Source organism: Diprion similis, chromosome 4 (assembly GCF_021155765.1).
Source record: "Diprion similis isolate iyDipSimi1 chromosome 4, iyDipSimi1.1, whole genome shotgun sequence".
NCBI classification, from domain to species: Eukaryota; Metazoa; Arthropoda; class Insecta; order Hymenoptera; family Diprionidae; genus Diprion; species Diprion similis.
Window position 1 is genome coordinate 16,307,835 of NC_060108.1, and position 17,020 is coordinate 16,324,854.

The following is a 17,020-nucleotide window of genomic DNA, read 5'->3' on the forward strand; positions in this document are numbered from 1 at the left end:
AGGCCTGGCCCGTGTGATCTACAAGACCCGGTGTGGGTCAAAATGAGTGCAGTCACTGGTAACAACACCAAGAAAAGAAAGAAATCAGATGCCAAGCCCCAGTCTCAGCTGTATGTATACTGTATAAATTCACGTGTATCGATTTTTGTTTTTTTGTTTGTTTATTTTTTTCCTTAAATAAGTTCCAGATTCAATTTATAATACCTACGTCACACATTAAGTTTGATAATTAACTTTGATAATTGTTATACCGCTTATTTTGAGAGCGTAAAAAAATATGTTATTTTATAATCACTCCGTTTTGCGAACGTGTCGAGAAATTAAACTTCTGGCCAAAGGGGGAAAAAAAAAAACAGAAATACTTTAGCTATCCAACTCGTTTTGACGTTTCTTTTCAATATCCGACAAACGTAATTGGAAATTGCGTCTTATGTACATGCATATCAGTATAACTGAAATTTCACGCGGCAATTATCGGTGTTTAATGTTGCAGTAACAAGTGCCTTAATGAAAAGAGACGGAGGACCCAGGAGAACCTCTACATCGACGAGCTTGCCGAGCTGATCTCCGCCCAGGACATGAGCTCTGGCAAGACCGATAAATGTCAAATTCTCCAGAGAACAGTCGATCAGGTAAATTTAAAATTACAAATACGGTAGCAGTTAACGATACTACAATATTGCTATCTCGTTGTTTTCTACAGTTGCTTACATCTACGCAGGACTCTTTTTCTCTCTCTCTCTCTCTCTCTCACGCCTCTCCCTCTAGGCTCTTTTCTTCTATATACGTAAGACAGCCCTCAATACGTAAAAAAAAATTCTTCCTTTAGTTTTGATTACGGTTTAATTGGTATCTTATTTTTAGACATAATCATGCTTCGGTATTGATTATATCGCCGGTGCAATTTTTTTTTCCTTTTTTTTTTTTTAATACGCGTGCTGCACAGCAAATCAATTTTCGTGTACGAAGATTGTGTAGGATGTGAAAATTATTACCCGTTGCAGATTAGGAAAAAACAAAAAAAAAAAAAAAAAAAAAAAATGTGTCTTCTTGGAAGAAAATTTAATAAGATCGAAAAGAATGAGAAACATGTTTAATTATACGAGAGTAAATTCTTTTGTTACAATATTATCAATTTAAACTTTATACAATATAATGTAACGAATCTCGCGAAGTAATTTCTCTCAGCGTTGCTGCGGGAGCTTTAGCTAATAGCAAAAAAGGAAGAAAAATAAGAAAGTATTTACATATTTATCGACGATAAGCTTTAAGTTGTTTGAGATGATTTCACTTGACTTTAGTGTGTACAATACAAATTTGCAAATGCCGATATAATTTTTGCTGCGACTCGTTCTTTGTGAAAAACATGATACCGGTGTTGGACTCATAGCTGGTTACATCGTATAACGTTTTCTCGCTCTCTGAGGAGTCACCGACTTTTCGAGGCCGCTCACGTTTTAGATTATTGCGATACACGCTGCGCGATCTATTGACGGTGAAAAATACAATTGCAAGGACATAGAATGGCGCGAGAGGAACGCCGAACGTCACGGTTTCTGCTACGAAGTTACGTGTTTTATATTTTTTGATCCCTCGTCGGTATTACAGAAAATCACTGGACTCTTTTCCTTGTATTTATACGTACACAGTGTGAACATACTAATGTGTGTATGATTCAAATATCCAAGTAAATACGTCGAACTTTCTTTTTTGTTTAGGTACTAATTGAATAATCAATCCAGCATCATTATAATTATAATTATTATTATTATCATCATCATTATTCATTTTTTATTACAGATCCGGCACATAAGACAACAAGAAGGCTCTAATAGTCATGCTGTACAGCAGGGGGAAGTTTCCTCGTCAAATCCCAACATATTATCTAATGACCAAGTTGGCCCTATTTTACTTGAGGTATGATTGTCTTAGATTTTTTATTCTTATCAACACAATGCTCATTTGAATTTTATGAGGATATCTGTGTGAAATATTCGATTTTCGAAATAGCCGAAATGCTAATGTACCGAATACGTTTTTACTAAAAATAGTTATTTTGTAATCTTAGGGATGACTGAAATCCAGCAATATTTAATAATACAAGACATACTCATACTTTATAAACTTAAATCCCTTAAAGTCATGATAAACCTGCAATATATTGAGCTTTGAATGAGTTTTCCCATTTTTTCGTTACGGTAATCTTACTAACTTCACTTTCACAATGCAGAGATGAATTCTTATAAAAACGGTATTTTTCCACCGGTGGAATGTCATGAAATTCTTGACATTTTCAGAATAGCATCGAACCGTAGACGAGTTCAAGCTTCCCACACTAATTTTCTTATTTCATTTTGATATTGTACATTTAACAACGTTTATTAATCGTCATTATCTTGTTTTTTTCATATTTTATTCAGGCATTAGATGGATTTTTATTCGTTGTGAACGCCGAGGGGAGAGTCGAGTACATTACGGATAATATATCTCAATATATTTCTTATACAAAAGATGATGTGTTTGGAAAAGATATCTATAATATTATACATCACGGAGATCATAAAACGTTCATGGCAAGCTTGCTTCCGATGTCAATAGGTAACAAAATAAATTCAGTGTAAATAATAAATATTATTATTATTATTATTATTATTCGTTTCATAGCTTCGGCCTGAGTAAACATAAAAAAAATTTTTGTCTCTTTTTGAAACAGGGTTGACAAGCGAGCCTCAACCACAGACGAGAAATCGGACATTTAATTGCCGTTTTTTGGTGAAGCCTCCTGATGATAAAGAAGAGACTATGGAAGAGAAGCAACAGAGAATATCAAAGTACGAAACTATGCAAATCTGTTCAGCGCTTCTTCCAAACAACACAGATCGCCTAGAAAGTGGAGACGTTTCCTCAGAATCCTTAGATGGGCCATGCATGATGTGTGTTGCCCGGCGAATACCCCACAGTGAAAAGCCGATAACGTCCATTAAACAATTCACTGTTAAACTTGACACTATTGGCAGGATTACATGGATCGACAGCAGCGGCTTGTCTCCTCCATACTCCAAGTACATAAGCAAGGTATTGAAACCGACGTTTTTCTTTTTTCCTATCAACAAGTGGAACTTTTTTGCAATAATTTATATTGGTTTTTATGTATTCGTTACTTCAACACAGGACCTAATTGGCTCTAAAATACAAGACTTGTGCCATCCACTGGATGTGAATAAGTTGAATGCTCATTTGGATAATACGCTTCACACCCATGAAGGCACGAGTACAATGTATCGGCTCCGTGTGAAAGCAGACAAGTTCCTTAACGTGCAAACGAAGTCAAGACTCTTTAAAGCAAATGGGATTAATGGCCACGAAAGTGATTTCTTGATGGCAACACATTCTATTATTGGGTAAGTTGAAATTAAATGACTGCTACAATTACTCATTTTGTCATATTACTGTAGTAACTCTACTAACAATACGTCTCAGTGATTTTTCTTTTTCATCCAATTTAAGTAAAATTTCGGAATGGTCAATTTCCTTGGCAAATCGAAATGTGAAGAGTAGCAAAGTTAAATCTTTGAAATATTCAACAAATCGATTGAAATTTCTGTTATCAATTAGTAGAGTTGTTTCTTTGCTGCTTTAATTTCATTTTTTTTCCATTGTACCTCCTTTTGTACTATTTAATACCAGTAACAAATCTTAGCTAAACTTGATTGATCTACTGCTACAGGTTACTTAAAGTTAGGAGCTTTGCATGCATTTAAAGGATCGTTCGTCATATTGTTTTTTGTTTTGTATTTTATATTTTTGGTCCCTTTGTCGGTGTTGGAGATCTGGCCACTCTTGAAATACTTTCTCTCATATAGTTGAAAAAATTTTACATTAGCATTTCTAGTCTTTACCTTGTGTCTAATTTATTTCTGCCATTCCGTCCAAATTCACACAATTCACTAATTGAGAAGAGGAAGCAAAACAAATTAAAAGTACACCTATATTACATGTAATAACTAGTAGAATAACCATCTTAGGTGAAATTCACAACATTATTATTCAGGTGTTATTTAATTGAACCATAATTGAATTATTAAGAATCTCGTAGGATGTTTTTCAAAATTTTAACCGAACACTCACGATTAGGTTCTGCATAAGATGAAGCAAAAAAAAAAAAATGTATAATATGTATAATTTATGAAAATGTTATGGATGAAATTTAGTGAACAAAATATTCGGTCGATCATGCATTTTTGACAGTGTTACAATGCAAATAATCTAATTTCCTTATATCCATATAGTTTAGAGAAAGAATATGGAGAGTATTTGTTGAAGGTGGCTTATTTTAGAGTCTGAGGTATCATGCTTGAGTAGCAGAGAAAAATAGAACGTGATAATTGAGTCTCAAGAGGGTCAAGTTTTTTGTAGCAAGGATTAGTGACTGGTATGGACTTGTTTGCGTGATTATGATTTGAGAGGTTAATAGATACTGATTCTGAATCTGGCTCTGTTTATATTACGATAGTAATTAAATAAACAAATGGACAATTTAAAAACTCTATGTTATTGTGGATATCCAGAGTTTTTACGTCAATTCTTTTAATGCTATTGTGTTTTATGGGCCAAATCTAACGAATACAAAGATTTAAATTCAATCTTGATACTGACATATATAAATATAAATAACAGAGATGTTAGAATAAATAAAGCGAGATCGAAGTTTACCTCAGATTTCGAAATACGTAGACACACCTTGAACAAAGGCTTTTCTGTACATATATAGTTGAGGAATTAGTTTAAAAACTTGAAATAAATATATTGTTCTGTTTTTCTTGTCCATGATAGGGACAATGAGTTAACGCCTAACGAGGGTGGTCAGCTTTCCAACAGCAAAACGTGCTCTGGACATTCTAGTAACCATTGTACGAATAGTAGTAATAATAATAATGGTAACAATAACAATAACGTCGGTGGTCCATTGATGACCGGGGCTCATCTTAATGGCCAATCGAGTTGCAATACCGGCCGGGGGCTGGCAGCGGCACGGGCACCAACATCCTCCTCCTCGTCAAACTTGAATGTATTTAGTGCAAACGATACTTCGTCGTGCAATCCTTTAACTTCACTGAGTACGACAAGTAATTCGTTCAACCAATTTTCGGGGAACATGGAATTGGACTTTGAGCTTTTCCCTAGTACCACATGGGAACCACTGGACAGCGGACATAGTTGGGGAGATCGATCTGACTCGAGGGCAAGCGGACCGACTAATTCTCGACCCCCCTCGCAGCCAGCCCCGGCATCTCCGAGCCCCCAAGGATCATACTCCGTTAATTCTGCTACTGGCGCCACATCCCACTGTAGCCCAATGCGCGCATACAGCCCAACCACGGTGCACACCAGTAGATCCTTCAGTAATTCCTTCTCGTTCAGTCCTCTTCAGGAGACGCAAACGGCGGTCACTGCCACACCTTCAAGCGCTAATACCAACGGGGGTGGTGGGGTATTGGCTAACAAGAGATTGGAGGAGAGCAAGGGATGCCCACCTGTTACACCTGTCAATGTTGATACAAACAAAAGTCAGCATAGCGCCGCACCAGCCCCAGACACACAGAACTGTACTGTTTCTACAGAGTCTCGAAGACTCAGGAATCTTTTGACCAAGGGAGCTAGCACTAGTGACGAAAATCAAGACAATATCAATAATACTGTCTCTGACAACCAAAACAAGCATAGGATACTGAAGACATTGCTTAAGGAGGCTGATGATGAGGATCTTCATCTTGATATAGATAACAAAAAAGTACGGCCAAGCAATAGCGGTATATCCAAATCCAGCACCGATCATTCCAAGACTTCAAGCGGAAACAACATGTTGTTGGAGGTAACTATTATACAATTTTTTATATTCTCCCAACTGAAATTTTTATTTCTTTGTTTCGTGTAATAATTAAGCTTAACTTTCATCTAAAGTCGATATCTATTATACCTTTTTGCGGTCAGTAAACGAATCCCTTCTTCAATGTAAATACAAATGTATACACCCGTGTTTATGACTTATTCTTACCTGAATTATTATTGACTATTGCTCGACGTTACTTTATTCACCTTTACTACGTTTAAAGTTATTAAATGACAAAAATGACGACGACGACTTGGAAACCAGAGCGGGTTTAAAGAAGCGGCATGAACTTTTACAGCAGCTCCTAAAAGACCAGGACGAAGAAGGAAAAAGTCACGACTCACAGGTAATTTAAATTTACCATAATCACTGTATTTTGTGATAATCTTGCTTTTCTTATACTAGACCGTTTTTAGTTACTACTTATTGATTTTTTTTCTTTTCTCACCTATCTTTATTTTTTACTACAGAACCGCGGCGATGATCCTCTATTGAAAAGTCTTGGATTTAATAACCCGACACCACCGCTGTCACAATCAGGCAATCATGGAGGCCAGTCACAAGTTGGTCAAAAGAGACCAGGTGAGACTGGAGATGAAGATTTGGCTGCAAAACGTACAATGGACGGGCTGCACCAAGTAACTTCTTCTGGCAATAACTCGTCCTCGAATGCCTCAACCAGTAAGCTATGGGAGAAGAATAAAATGCTCGCCTGGCTTTTAGCACAACAGCCCTCTGAACCGAAAACTAAACCTTCAGTACCTCTCCATGAATTATCAGCAATTCCACAGGTAACTTATTATCTGAATATTGTTTAATGTTGCGAATAGATGTTGAATTTCAATTTTGCATGACTTCCTGGAGGCAATCATTGTTCTGAAATACCTACGTAATATTGAAGTGGAGACGAGAATGGAAATTCTGGGCGTAAGCTTCTTGGTTTAATCTATTGCATTTTACACAGGAAACGCTACCTCGCATTAAGGCAGCACAGCAAAAAACCTGGGCCACTGCGCAACCAGTTGTTAGTAATCCATCTACAACGACAAGCACTCCGATCCAAAGTCAACCTCGACTACCTCGCACTTCGACTAATATCTATGATTTTAATCCGGTTGGTCGATTTTTCACTTACGCATGTATTAAATATTTATTTTCTTACTTTTTATCGATTTACAGATTCTGGCATGTTTTATGTAGCATTTTATCACTTGTTCACTTTCTATAACTTTGAGATTTAATTTTTTAGCAACAGCGACCTCAAGTGGGTTCTATGAATCCAGAATTTGGAACTACTAGTGGAGAAACTCGTCGTTCTGTTCAGGTAGAACAGAATTGGCTGGAAACTTCAGGGTCTGATCCCATACTTTCTGATCTATTAGATCAAGTCATAGACATTGTGCCAGATACAATCACAGGTAATTTTTATGGCAGCTTTAACAGTTATTTGCAGGAGGCAAGACTTTATGATAGTCAGCCAATGTGGTATATTGTACTTTATCAAATTGTCAATATGTTTACTCGGTAGATCCAACAGCGATCATAAATCTTTTAGACATCATCGAATCGCCTCAGAATAATGCTGTAGACGAGAAAATAGCTGCTATTAACGCCATTCACAAGTCATTGATACTATGCGAAACTGTAGTGAACCCTACGTCTTCCACGATAACGATGCCTGGAACACCGCCTGCATACTCCACCGCAGTGAGTAGCCTTTTTTTTTAATCAAACGTTCTTCCAAATCAGTTGATTCATATCAATCGAAAATTTACGTTCGTCTATTTCTGTACCTTATTTTTAGTTTAACCTTTTCCTTCATTAAAATCTTCATTATCCATAAAATTTCAGTTGGGAAATACTCCTGTGACAACCGGCCATAATTACCAGCCACCTCCTATGTACCAGCAACAGCAGCAAAGGGCAAGATTTAATAACGTCCAACAGAATGTTGTACGCCAGTCATCAGCCCAATTCAGTCAACAACAGTTACAGTTGCAACAGAGAACTAAGCAGCTTCAACATCAACAGCAGCAACAGCAGCAACAGCAACTTAAGCAACGGTTGCTTCAGCAACAGCAGCAACAACAACTTCTTATACCTTCTAATGCAACTGCCACTGACCAGTTACCGACCGACATTCACAACATTGATAGTCTACTCAACAACACAGTGGCGCCTAACGTTTCACTACAGGTGAATGAATGTTTTGTTTAATCAATGAATAATGTTTAATAATTGACCAACTGTTGTAAATGTATTGTAAAATAATTTTTCAATATCTTGTTACAATTTTTTTCAAATCACATTTTCAGCGATCGAGCGTCTCCGACTCTCAGGTATCACCGGGTTATGGAGGATTATCCGTCCAGTTGCCTTCCACGCATCGTCTTACTCATTCATACTCACACCCTTCAACGTTACCTCAACAGTGAGTCTAGCTACACGTTTCCGTATTTCTTTTTTTTATTGTAATTTCCAGTGATACTATGACTAGGGATACCAATGATTAACGATGAATGATAATATACAAATGGAAAATTCCAGCTCTTCGTCACGTGTACGAAAATAGTTTTCTTTCAAATTCTTTCAGCTCTGTTGTGAACACCAACTTCAATAACGGGCAACAAGGATCAGCGGCAGCGAGGCTCTCCCCACACTCGCCCGCTAGCATTTTGTCATTTTCACATCCACAATCGCTATCTCCTCGCGTAACTCAGGTGATAGGGCATTATTTTTCTTAATAACGATTTTAGACAAACAGTATAGCATGTAAAATTAGAAGTGCCAGAAATGTTGTGTCCAATGCCAAACAATTGACTTGTACAGGGAAATTACGGCAACGGACCAAGGATGTTCGTAAACTCAGTAAGACCGCAACCGCAACAGTCTGTCTCACAGCAACAACAGCAACGATCCATGCCATCGCCTGGAACGCCTGCTTCGGCAAGGCAATCTCCTTTTCCTGCAGACACCTTTCCACCGCCACCTGCCTCACCTACCGCTGGTCAATTTCCTCCGGTTCCTAATGCAGGTGCGGCGAATCCCTCAGGACAATATAGACTTCAGCGAACTACATCAACTCCATCAGCAACAACACAGCTGCCAGGTAATTTTGTCTGTCGACAATCTCTAGGTGAAAAAAACAACATAGAAGATATAGTAACGTTTTTCTTGTACAAAAATTAAAATTATCACCCAAAGGTGATATCATGTTGTGTACGAAATGACTAGGTAGGCTTTGACACCTATTTAACAAACGAATTAAAATCAAGATATGTGTCAGTGACAATGAAATTATCAGGTAAGAGAATATCTTCGTTTGAAGCTATGAAAAGAGTGCTGAGTGATTCCAAATCCGTGCAATATTCATCATCACCGACCCTAAAACGCGATATACCCTTACAACTTTGTTGCAAGTTATATGGAGTTTTATTAGAGAATTTTTAATTCGTCAAGTACAATCTTTGTGAGACTATTTGTTAAAAAGTAAATCAATATACTGTAATCAAAGTGCAGTTGGATGTACTTAGAGTATATCTAAAAATTAAACGCAATTGTTGTATGGTTTGTGAAAAATGCTATTTAAAAAGAGAGAAAAGAAAAAAGATGTAGTTTCAATATTGGGTAAGTATGGAAAAAAATTTATCTTTACTTGACATTTTACATTCTTTCTTTGTTGTTGGACATCTTATTACTTTCGTCACTGAAATATTTTATATCCTTCAATCAAACTTTATTTGACTGCGTATGATTGCTAAAATGCTATTCTTCCGTGTCAAAGCTAACAGATTTGCAACATGCGCTCTGAATGGTTGATTGGTTTGCAAATAAGAATGATTGATTTTGATGAAAGGACTTATGACGTATTGCAATGAGTAGCATTTTGTCTGTTTAATAGTAATTGACAAGCTAAGTGTACCTAAAATGCAAGAAGCTAGATTTGACCGATGTTACAGGTGGGATAAATTCGCCCAGGCACTATGGGGGAATGAATAAGGAGCAGCCTCTTCTGTCGCCAAGTCACCCTCATTCTGGCTGTCCGTCTCAGCCATCGCTGAACCAACACAATGTCACCAACGCCCAACATCTATCGAATCAACACCCTGCTATGATTTATCACTCAAACACCACACTCAACTCCACTGAAGTACAGAATAACCAATTTTGTTACGATCGAGCGTCCGTTTCACTCTATTCGTCGGGGCCTGGGGATACATCGAACACCAGGCCTCTGCCTCCTGGCAATCCCAACAGTCACCAAATGGGTGGTAAGTCATATGACCCTTTATGTCATGTGACCATTACTACATCGCCATTACCCTCGTCTTCAGTCGCATTTCTTCCTACCCAAAATATTATTACAGTACTTACGTTCATTTTAACAAAGCTTTGGTTTACCCTGCCATTACACTTTGTATCATATCTCGTTACGCTATCACTGCAACCTGTGGCTTTGCATACTTTTTAATCGCTAATATCGTTCATTTTATGATCGAGACCAAGAAAGATTTCATGTCTACGGTTTCCGAACGATATATGGGACTAGAATCTTGCTTCTTCAGAGGTTTTTAATGCACAGGTTTACGGAGAATAACGCAGAAAATTATTTTGATCATTTGATGGTTGGAAGTTGTACCAAAAAATGATAACCGAATTTGAAATCATATTTTGAATATGGTTCTTTATAAATGTTGCTGCATGGCACTAGTCATTCAAATTCAAGCACTACTTGTGTCATTGTTACACCCACTCCACTTTCTTTTTATTTAATACTCTACTAACCAATTCACTACATTATTACATCTCAACTTCATATGTAAATAACGACATACATACATATACTCGCAAACCAGCGTCGGGCTCATTTGATCTATCAACGTGTATAAATTGTGATTGTGATTATAAACAATTTCCAAGCTGAAGTATGGACACGGAAATTTCATTGTAGATGCTGACCTATTGTCATTTAGATAATTTATCCAACTGAAACCACATGAACAGTTTGGAAAATGTTTTCTTAACGTTTCTATGTACCAGCTAGTATTCTCATTTGCGGACATACGTGAAATTTCGTTTCTTCATATCTCGTCATGCGGGAAAAACAGAATAGAATTGGAAGAGCAATGAAATTTGAAAGTAACTTGAGCCTATTGACTTTCTCTATGGAAGTTTGATCACTGCTTATATTGCGTCTTTCATGTATGTCCGCCATAGCACACGTATGTGTCTCTTTTGTAGAATGAATGAAGAGAAAAGAAACAAATATGAAGAAAAAAATAATCATGAAATCACATGTTTACAGCTTTCTCATTCATCCCATTCACCTCCATGTTTCAATGTTTGTTTGATATATTTTGTTTTGGCAATTGTCAGGGCGAATGTACGCATATGTAATCCTTGGGCACTGATTATTTATTTAACAATGAAAAGAACGTTAGTATGATTAGTTTACTTACGTAAATTTTCGTTAACATGTAAATAAGGGAATTAAATGTATACAGACAAAGGTAGATACGCGTGTAAATAGAAAATTAAATCTACCCTCATTCTCTCTCTATATGTGTGTGCTTAATATCTTATTCTTTAAAAGTGATATTGATAAATATAAAACCATAATATTTTTTCACACATTATAGTTTATCAATGTTACCTATGTATAATTTCTTAATTTCCTTACCTAACAAGCAATCATCTTCCGAAAATTTTACGATTTTTACGACGCACTTACCTTTACCCAACCATGTGTGTTGCAATACACGCAGCAGTACAGTTCTGTGCCATTGACTGTTCGCGCACTTTTCTTATGTCTAATACTGTTAGATCTTGGATCAAAAAAATCACCGTATGAAAGCTTCTTAATTCCATATGATCGAATGTTCATAGACTTGATATCTCTACGAAAGAATGTCTACATGAAACAAAAGTATAAATCAAATTCTTGTATGACTTATTATTGACTGTATTTCTCAGGTAATACGGGAAGCGGTGGGACTATGACGGAGTTTGTTCGACAGGAGTTGAGAGCTATTGTTGGCGCTCGAACACAACAGCAGCAACAACAGAGGATACCCAACAACATCCAAAACAATTTATCTGGTCAAGTTTCTGCGGAAGAACTCGACGCCCTTGGTTTAACTTACGAGATGTCTTCTGCAGGTACACAATATCTCTATTAAATTCGCATGTTTGTTCAGCCTAATAAGTACTATATAAATAATCTAAACATTCATCGTACGGTTTATTGTATAAATGTATTGAACGATATGCTCGACCATTTTCGCAATTCGAGGAAAAGGAGAAAATCAAATTTAAAAAATATTTTCGAAGAGACCAGCAAAATTCGATAATTTCTTACGTGATTTATTTCTACACTTTTTGTCTCAGGCATTACGTGCATATTATTATTTGTAAAATACATAACAGCATAGATAATTGATTCAGAAATACATCATGTGTGTATGCATACTATTGATACAGTGTTAGCAAACACTATGCTCTCAGCTTCATTGAATTTGTCCTCTATTGAGTGGAGACCGTTTCGATTATCAATCCCACGATTGTAACATGGCAGGTTTACGGTATATAAGCTTTTGAATGGATTCAAGTTTTTGTTAGGTCCTCCACTCTAGTTAGAATCAAGCTGTGTGTTATGAAAACCTTTTTTGTAACTTGGGCTAGAATGATATTCTCACCATTGAAACCGTTTATCAAGCCAGGCAAAGATATATCGACGTGCACAGCAGGCATCGTTTATAAAAAAGACTATGGTAACGCGTGTGTTACAATGTCCCCACTAGGTGAGGCTGTGGTTAGTGATGGCCCCGCCAAAAGCTGGGCCATTGGGAGTGCTGGAAGTGCACCCTCTTCCTCCAGGGTAAGACCCTTCCGACAATTATTTTTCGTATTTTGATTTTGTATGCTCTGTCTTCCCTCTTCGCTTGGCTTCACACCTTATTGTGCACGACATGTTCATTAGTCCATACCGAGTATAACGCTGTTTGAATTTCACTTTAATCTTCATTAGGATTTTACGCACTTTTCTTTGAATTTCTCTATAGTTAAAAGATTATCACGATCCGATTTGTTTGACACTTGGTCTAGTTTCATAAAATTTTTCTAAAGCGACGTTGTTCTCTAGTAGAGATAACAGTATATATTTCAAATATCTAGATTCGTTTTTTCCGATATGTGTACGCAAACACAACACATCACTAACTTTTATTGCGCTAGCTAAATATTTTATTAATTTATTAATGAACTCAGTTTGTGCGCTTAACAACATTCTTTCACCATAACCCAAGTACTCGTATGTGCAACCAAAAAGGTTTCAAGCTTTGCTTTTCCATGATTAAGTCTTGAATAAATCTTCTATGATAGACTGGATATAGGTAGCTAAGTGTCACAATGATGCCCAAATTCATTACATTTCTTGCAAATCGAGGCAGGATTCTCGTTTCGATTTCTATTCTCGCTGTGTCGAAATTCGTGTTTCTTTTTCATTATTTTTTACTGCTGCAAAGGAATAATTCCGGGTGTCATTGGAAATAACATTTCCAATCAAGTGGCACTGACCTTGCAATTTTCCAATTGCATTATTGCTGTCGATAAATGATAAGCAAGCACGATCGCTTGTAGAGCTCATTTATGTACAGTTTTGAAAGTACGTTACATTTACTTAGCATTGTTTCACACTGCCTCTCCTGAATGTATGTTTACCATTGACGTACTATTAGTTATTCTTCAGTATCTTTTGAACTAGATCTGATCTTGCGGTTTCAAATTTTCTTACTTTTCACGTACCTATTATCATTCAAGAATTTTTAATTAACAAAACGAGGCAATAAAATGGAGAGTTTTTAGCACATTTGAGAAATTCTTTTATAATGTACCCATGCAAGTTTATGAGAAATTAACGACACTTCTAATAGAAATTATTGACTTTACTCTTAAGTTCTTCATCAAGCCTTTCACTGAAGAACTTACGACAGTCCCTCTCCATTTTTTCCTTGCCTAGTGGGTGATGGTATCGAGAAGGCTTTAGCTCTAATTTAGTAAAAGTATTGTAACCATAAAGTTTGATTGTCATTTGAGAGAGTAACGCTTTCTGTTTCTGTTTTTATTTAAAAATCATTCTCTTGTTACTCCATTGAAATTTAATTTAATCATAACAGTCGGTAATATTCCGTTTTGGACTAGAGTAGACATGCTTACAGGAGCATGTAAAATTAAATTTTTAATTTTAGCAGTAGTAGACTAGATCTTAAATTAGAAGGCATTATTATTATTAAGAGTATTAGATTATGCCGTTTAGGTATTTGGTGAGTCCAAATCAAATGGTTTAATTCATTTGTAGCACAGCAGAACAGTAGGTGGCTTGTACATTCGCAAATGCTTACTTCAATCGCTTCATCAGAGTATTCGAATACAGTGTGGGTGCATTTCAGATCTTTAATGTCAAATAACGTATTGATGATAGACTTGCTATTTTCCAGAGATTATTGATCATGGTATTTGTGAATTATAATAGCTTGCGCAATATTTTTGACGCGAAACTGTCAATTCTTTTTTCTAAGATTAAGTGGAAAAATGTTTTTCTGAACTGTTTTTCTAATCACTGCAACTCAATTTTAGTTTTTCCTTCGAATGATAGATTGAAAATAGACGTATAACCATTCTGTATAAAATTATTCTCATTTACGTTTAAATGAACGGTACCGAAAAAGTGCTATAACATATGCCAAAAACGAGTAATTTCGAACCCAAATGTTTATCGTACGTAACATAGATATCATTCGATTATAGGAGTTTATTCGGAAATGAGGATTTTCGAAAAGTGTAATCTCTTCTCAAGAGCTCAGTTATAGTCTGAGGTTGCAATGCTACTAAATATTAACTAATTGAGAATTTGTTCTAGGATGGATTCACATTAGTAAACATTCATTGCCAATCGTTTTAGAGTTCACATTAACACGTTATGCTTTGTATCCAAACAATTGTTATGCTTCTGGTAGCTTAGGATACTAGTTTTTTATTAGATATTATTTGGAATATCTTAAGTTTTTCTTTTGATTTTTAGTGGTATTTACTTTTTTCTGTTTTTTTTTTATCGTCAAACTTTGAAGATAAGTATAATATTATTGCTGATATATTTGTATCTATCACTTATATTTGTCTAAGCGATTGTTTTCAGTTACACTTGTTATTATTGGTATTACTAGATCAGTTGTCATCGTCATAATTAATTTTACTACTACTGTCGACAGTACTATCATTAGTACTATTAGTTATAGTCATCAAGACTTTGATAATTATGAGATTTATTTTGAAACCTTCATTCTGGAACTGAGCTCGTGTGGTAAATAATAGAAGCATATTGTGAGAAATTTATTTCTGTCCATTTCAGAACCATATAAACTAATGATTTCAGACTACTATGGAGGAAGTGGCACGAGGTGATCCGAAATCATCCCTACTACAAAAACTATTATCCGAGTGACTGCGGGCCAAAACTTCGGAAAATAAAAATATATATTTAATATATATCTGAAAATGTTGAAAATGAGGACGGTGGCTCGCGGCGCGCATCATACATAAACGTCATATACGTAATATGGATACTATTGTATTACACCCAAAATACTACATGGCAGTATGCAGATACGTATTTGCTGAATACTATAAAGAATAACATGGGGCACAACTAAAGAAATCTTCTAAATAAACAAACTGTAGCCAGCGAATTTATTGATTCAAAATTGAAATAAATAGATACATATATGCGAGAGGATTGGACATACAAGAAATACTTACAATATCTTTGCTTATAAAACCGCAATTTTATTTATCTATTTTTTTTCCCTTTTCTATCTTTAATCATTGATTAATTGATTGATGACATATTCGGCCGCAAATAAATATGTAATGGGTCATCGGGTAAAATTCATCTTTTCAAAATTTGACTCCTTACACTCGCGCTACAAGTGTCACGTATTACTCTATATTGTGTTCGGTATCACTGAAGGAAACTACGTAGGTACCTCAAAGGTATACTTTAATATACCACTGGCTGTTGAACATAGAACTATTTATAGGTTTAATAATTGTACACAAAAATAGAGCACTATCACGTTTTCTCTTAATTTAAAATAACATATGTTTGAATATTATTACTATTATTACTATTATTATTAATTATTATTATTAATTTTATTTTATTACTATTATTTTATTATTTCTTATTATTGTTATTGTTACTATTAATATAATGATAATAATTATATTGTATTATAAATAATATATTTGTGATTGTAAGAATCTGCAACCAAAATATGACAAAGAATACTTGTTGTTGTTAATATGATTATAACTATTATTATTAATTATTACTGTTACGCCGATTATTATTACAGCTATCATTACTATGATAATTATATTATTAGTTTTATCATTATATCTATGATTATTATTATTATTATTGGTAATATTAATATTATTGAATATTTGGCATATGCATATTTCTATTCAATAGTAAGGGTACAGATATAAAAAAAATATACGTGTATACCTATATATATATATTTATTTATATGTCAAAAATATATAAATATAAATATTAACATATATTTATAATATATATATGCATATAAAAAATATAGATAAATATATATATACTTATACAAGAGAAAATTTACCTTCTATTTTGCATAGCTCAGTAATTTGCTCTTCGGGTACTATCAGATGTGCACTAAATTAATTCTCAACGGCATCTGTTCTATGAATGATAAGATAGAAAGATATGTACGTACATATATATACGACTATATGTACGTATGTATGTGTGTGTATATATTTATATATATATATGAGTTATGTCGCAGATAGATCGATCATATGTGCTTTCTAACGAGGAATAATTTTATAAATATAAATATAATATGGATGCATTATGTATATTTATTAATAATTTTCCTATACGACGTACGATATGCACTTTGTTGTACGTAAAATAAATAGTGAACAGATTTTATTCTTTCTCTGAAACCGTGTGACGAAAATTCTTATAGGTTTTCGAATCACTTGATTATTATTATTGTTACCTGTTTATATTGTCAACGTTTTATGAAACTA

At 35.0% G+C, this 17,020-nt stretch overlaps 1 protein-coding gene across 10 annotated transcripts in view; it reads left to right on the forward strand.

Annotated features, from left to right (window-relative positions):
* Positions 1-16,914, forward strand: part of LOC124406090 (nuclear receptor coactivator 1) — a 58,452-nt gene extending 41,538 nt beyond the window's left edge. For 3 of the 10 annotated variants that reach the window (XM_046881452.1, XM_046881453.1, XM_046881456.1), the window contains exons 3-22: positions 3-110; positions 494-632; positions 1,801-1,917; positions 2,421-2,598; positions 2,714-3,075; positions 3,172-3,401; positions 4,834-5,872; positions 6,114-6,236; positions 6,361-6,681; positions 6,855-7,004; positions 7,140-7,308; positions 7,419-7,597; positions 7,742-8,086; positions 8,206-8,321; positions 8,484-8,610; positions 8,720-8,999; positions 9,850-10,161; positions 11,864-12,049; positions 12,691-12,767; positions 15,321-16,914. In XM_046881452.1, the coding sequence (XP_046737408.1) occupies positions 3-110; positions 494-632; positions 1,801-1,917; positions 2,421-2,598; positions 2,714-3,075; positions 3,172-3,401; positions 4,834-5,872; positions 6,114-6,236; positions 6,361-6,681; positions 6,855-7,004; positions 7,140-7,308; positions 7,419-7,597; positions 7,742-8,086; positions 8,206-8,321; positions 8,484-8,610; positions 8,720-8,999; positions 9,850-10,161; positions 11,864-12,049; positions 12,691-12,767; positions 15,321-15,389 (4,627 nt within the window). In that variant the 3' untranslated portion in view covers positions 15,390-16,914. The remainder of the gene's footprint in view (positions 1-2; positions 111-493; positions 633-1,800; positions 1,918-2,420; positions 2,599-2,713; positions 3,076-3,171; positions 3,402-4,833; positions 5,873-6,113; positions 6,237-6,360; positions 6,682-6,854; positions 7,005-7,139; positions 7,309-7,418; positions 7,598-7,741; positions 8,087-8,205; positions 8,322-8,483; positions 8,611-8,719; positions 9,000-9,849; positions 10,162-11,863; positions 12,050-12,690; positions 12,768-15,320) is intronic. The other 7 variants (XM_046881455.1, XM_046881457.1, XM_046881460.1 and 4 more) reach the window with 7 other exon arrangements.
* The last annotated feature ends 106 nt before the right edge of the window (positions 16,915-17,020 follow it).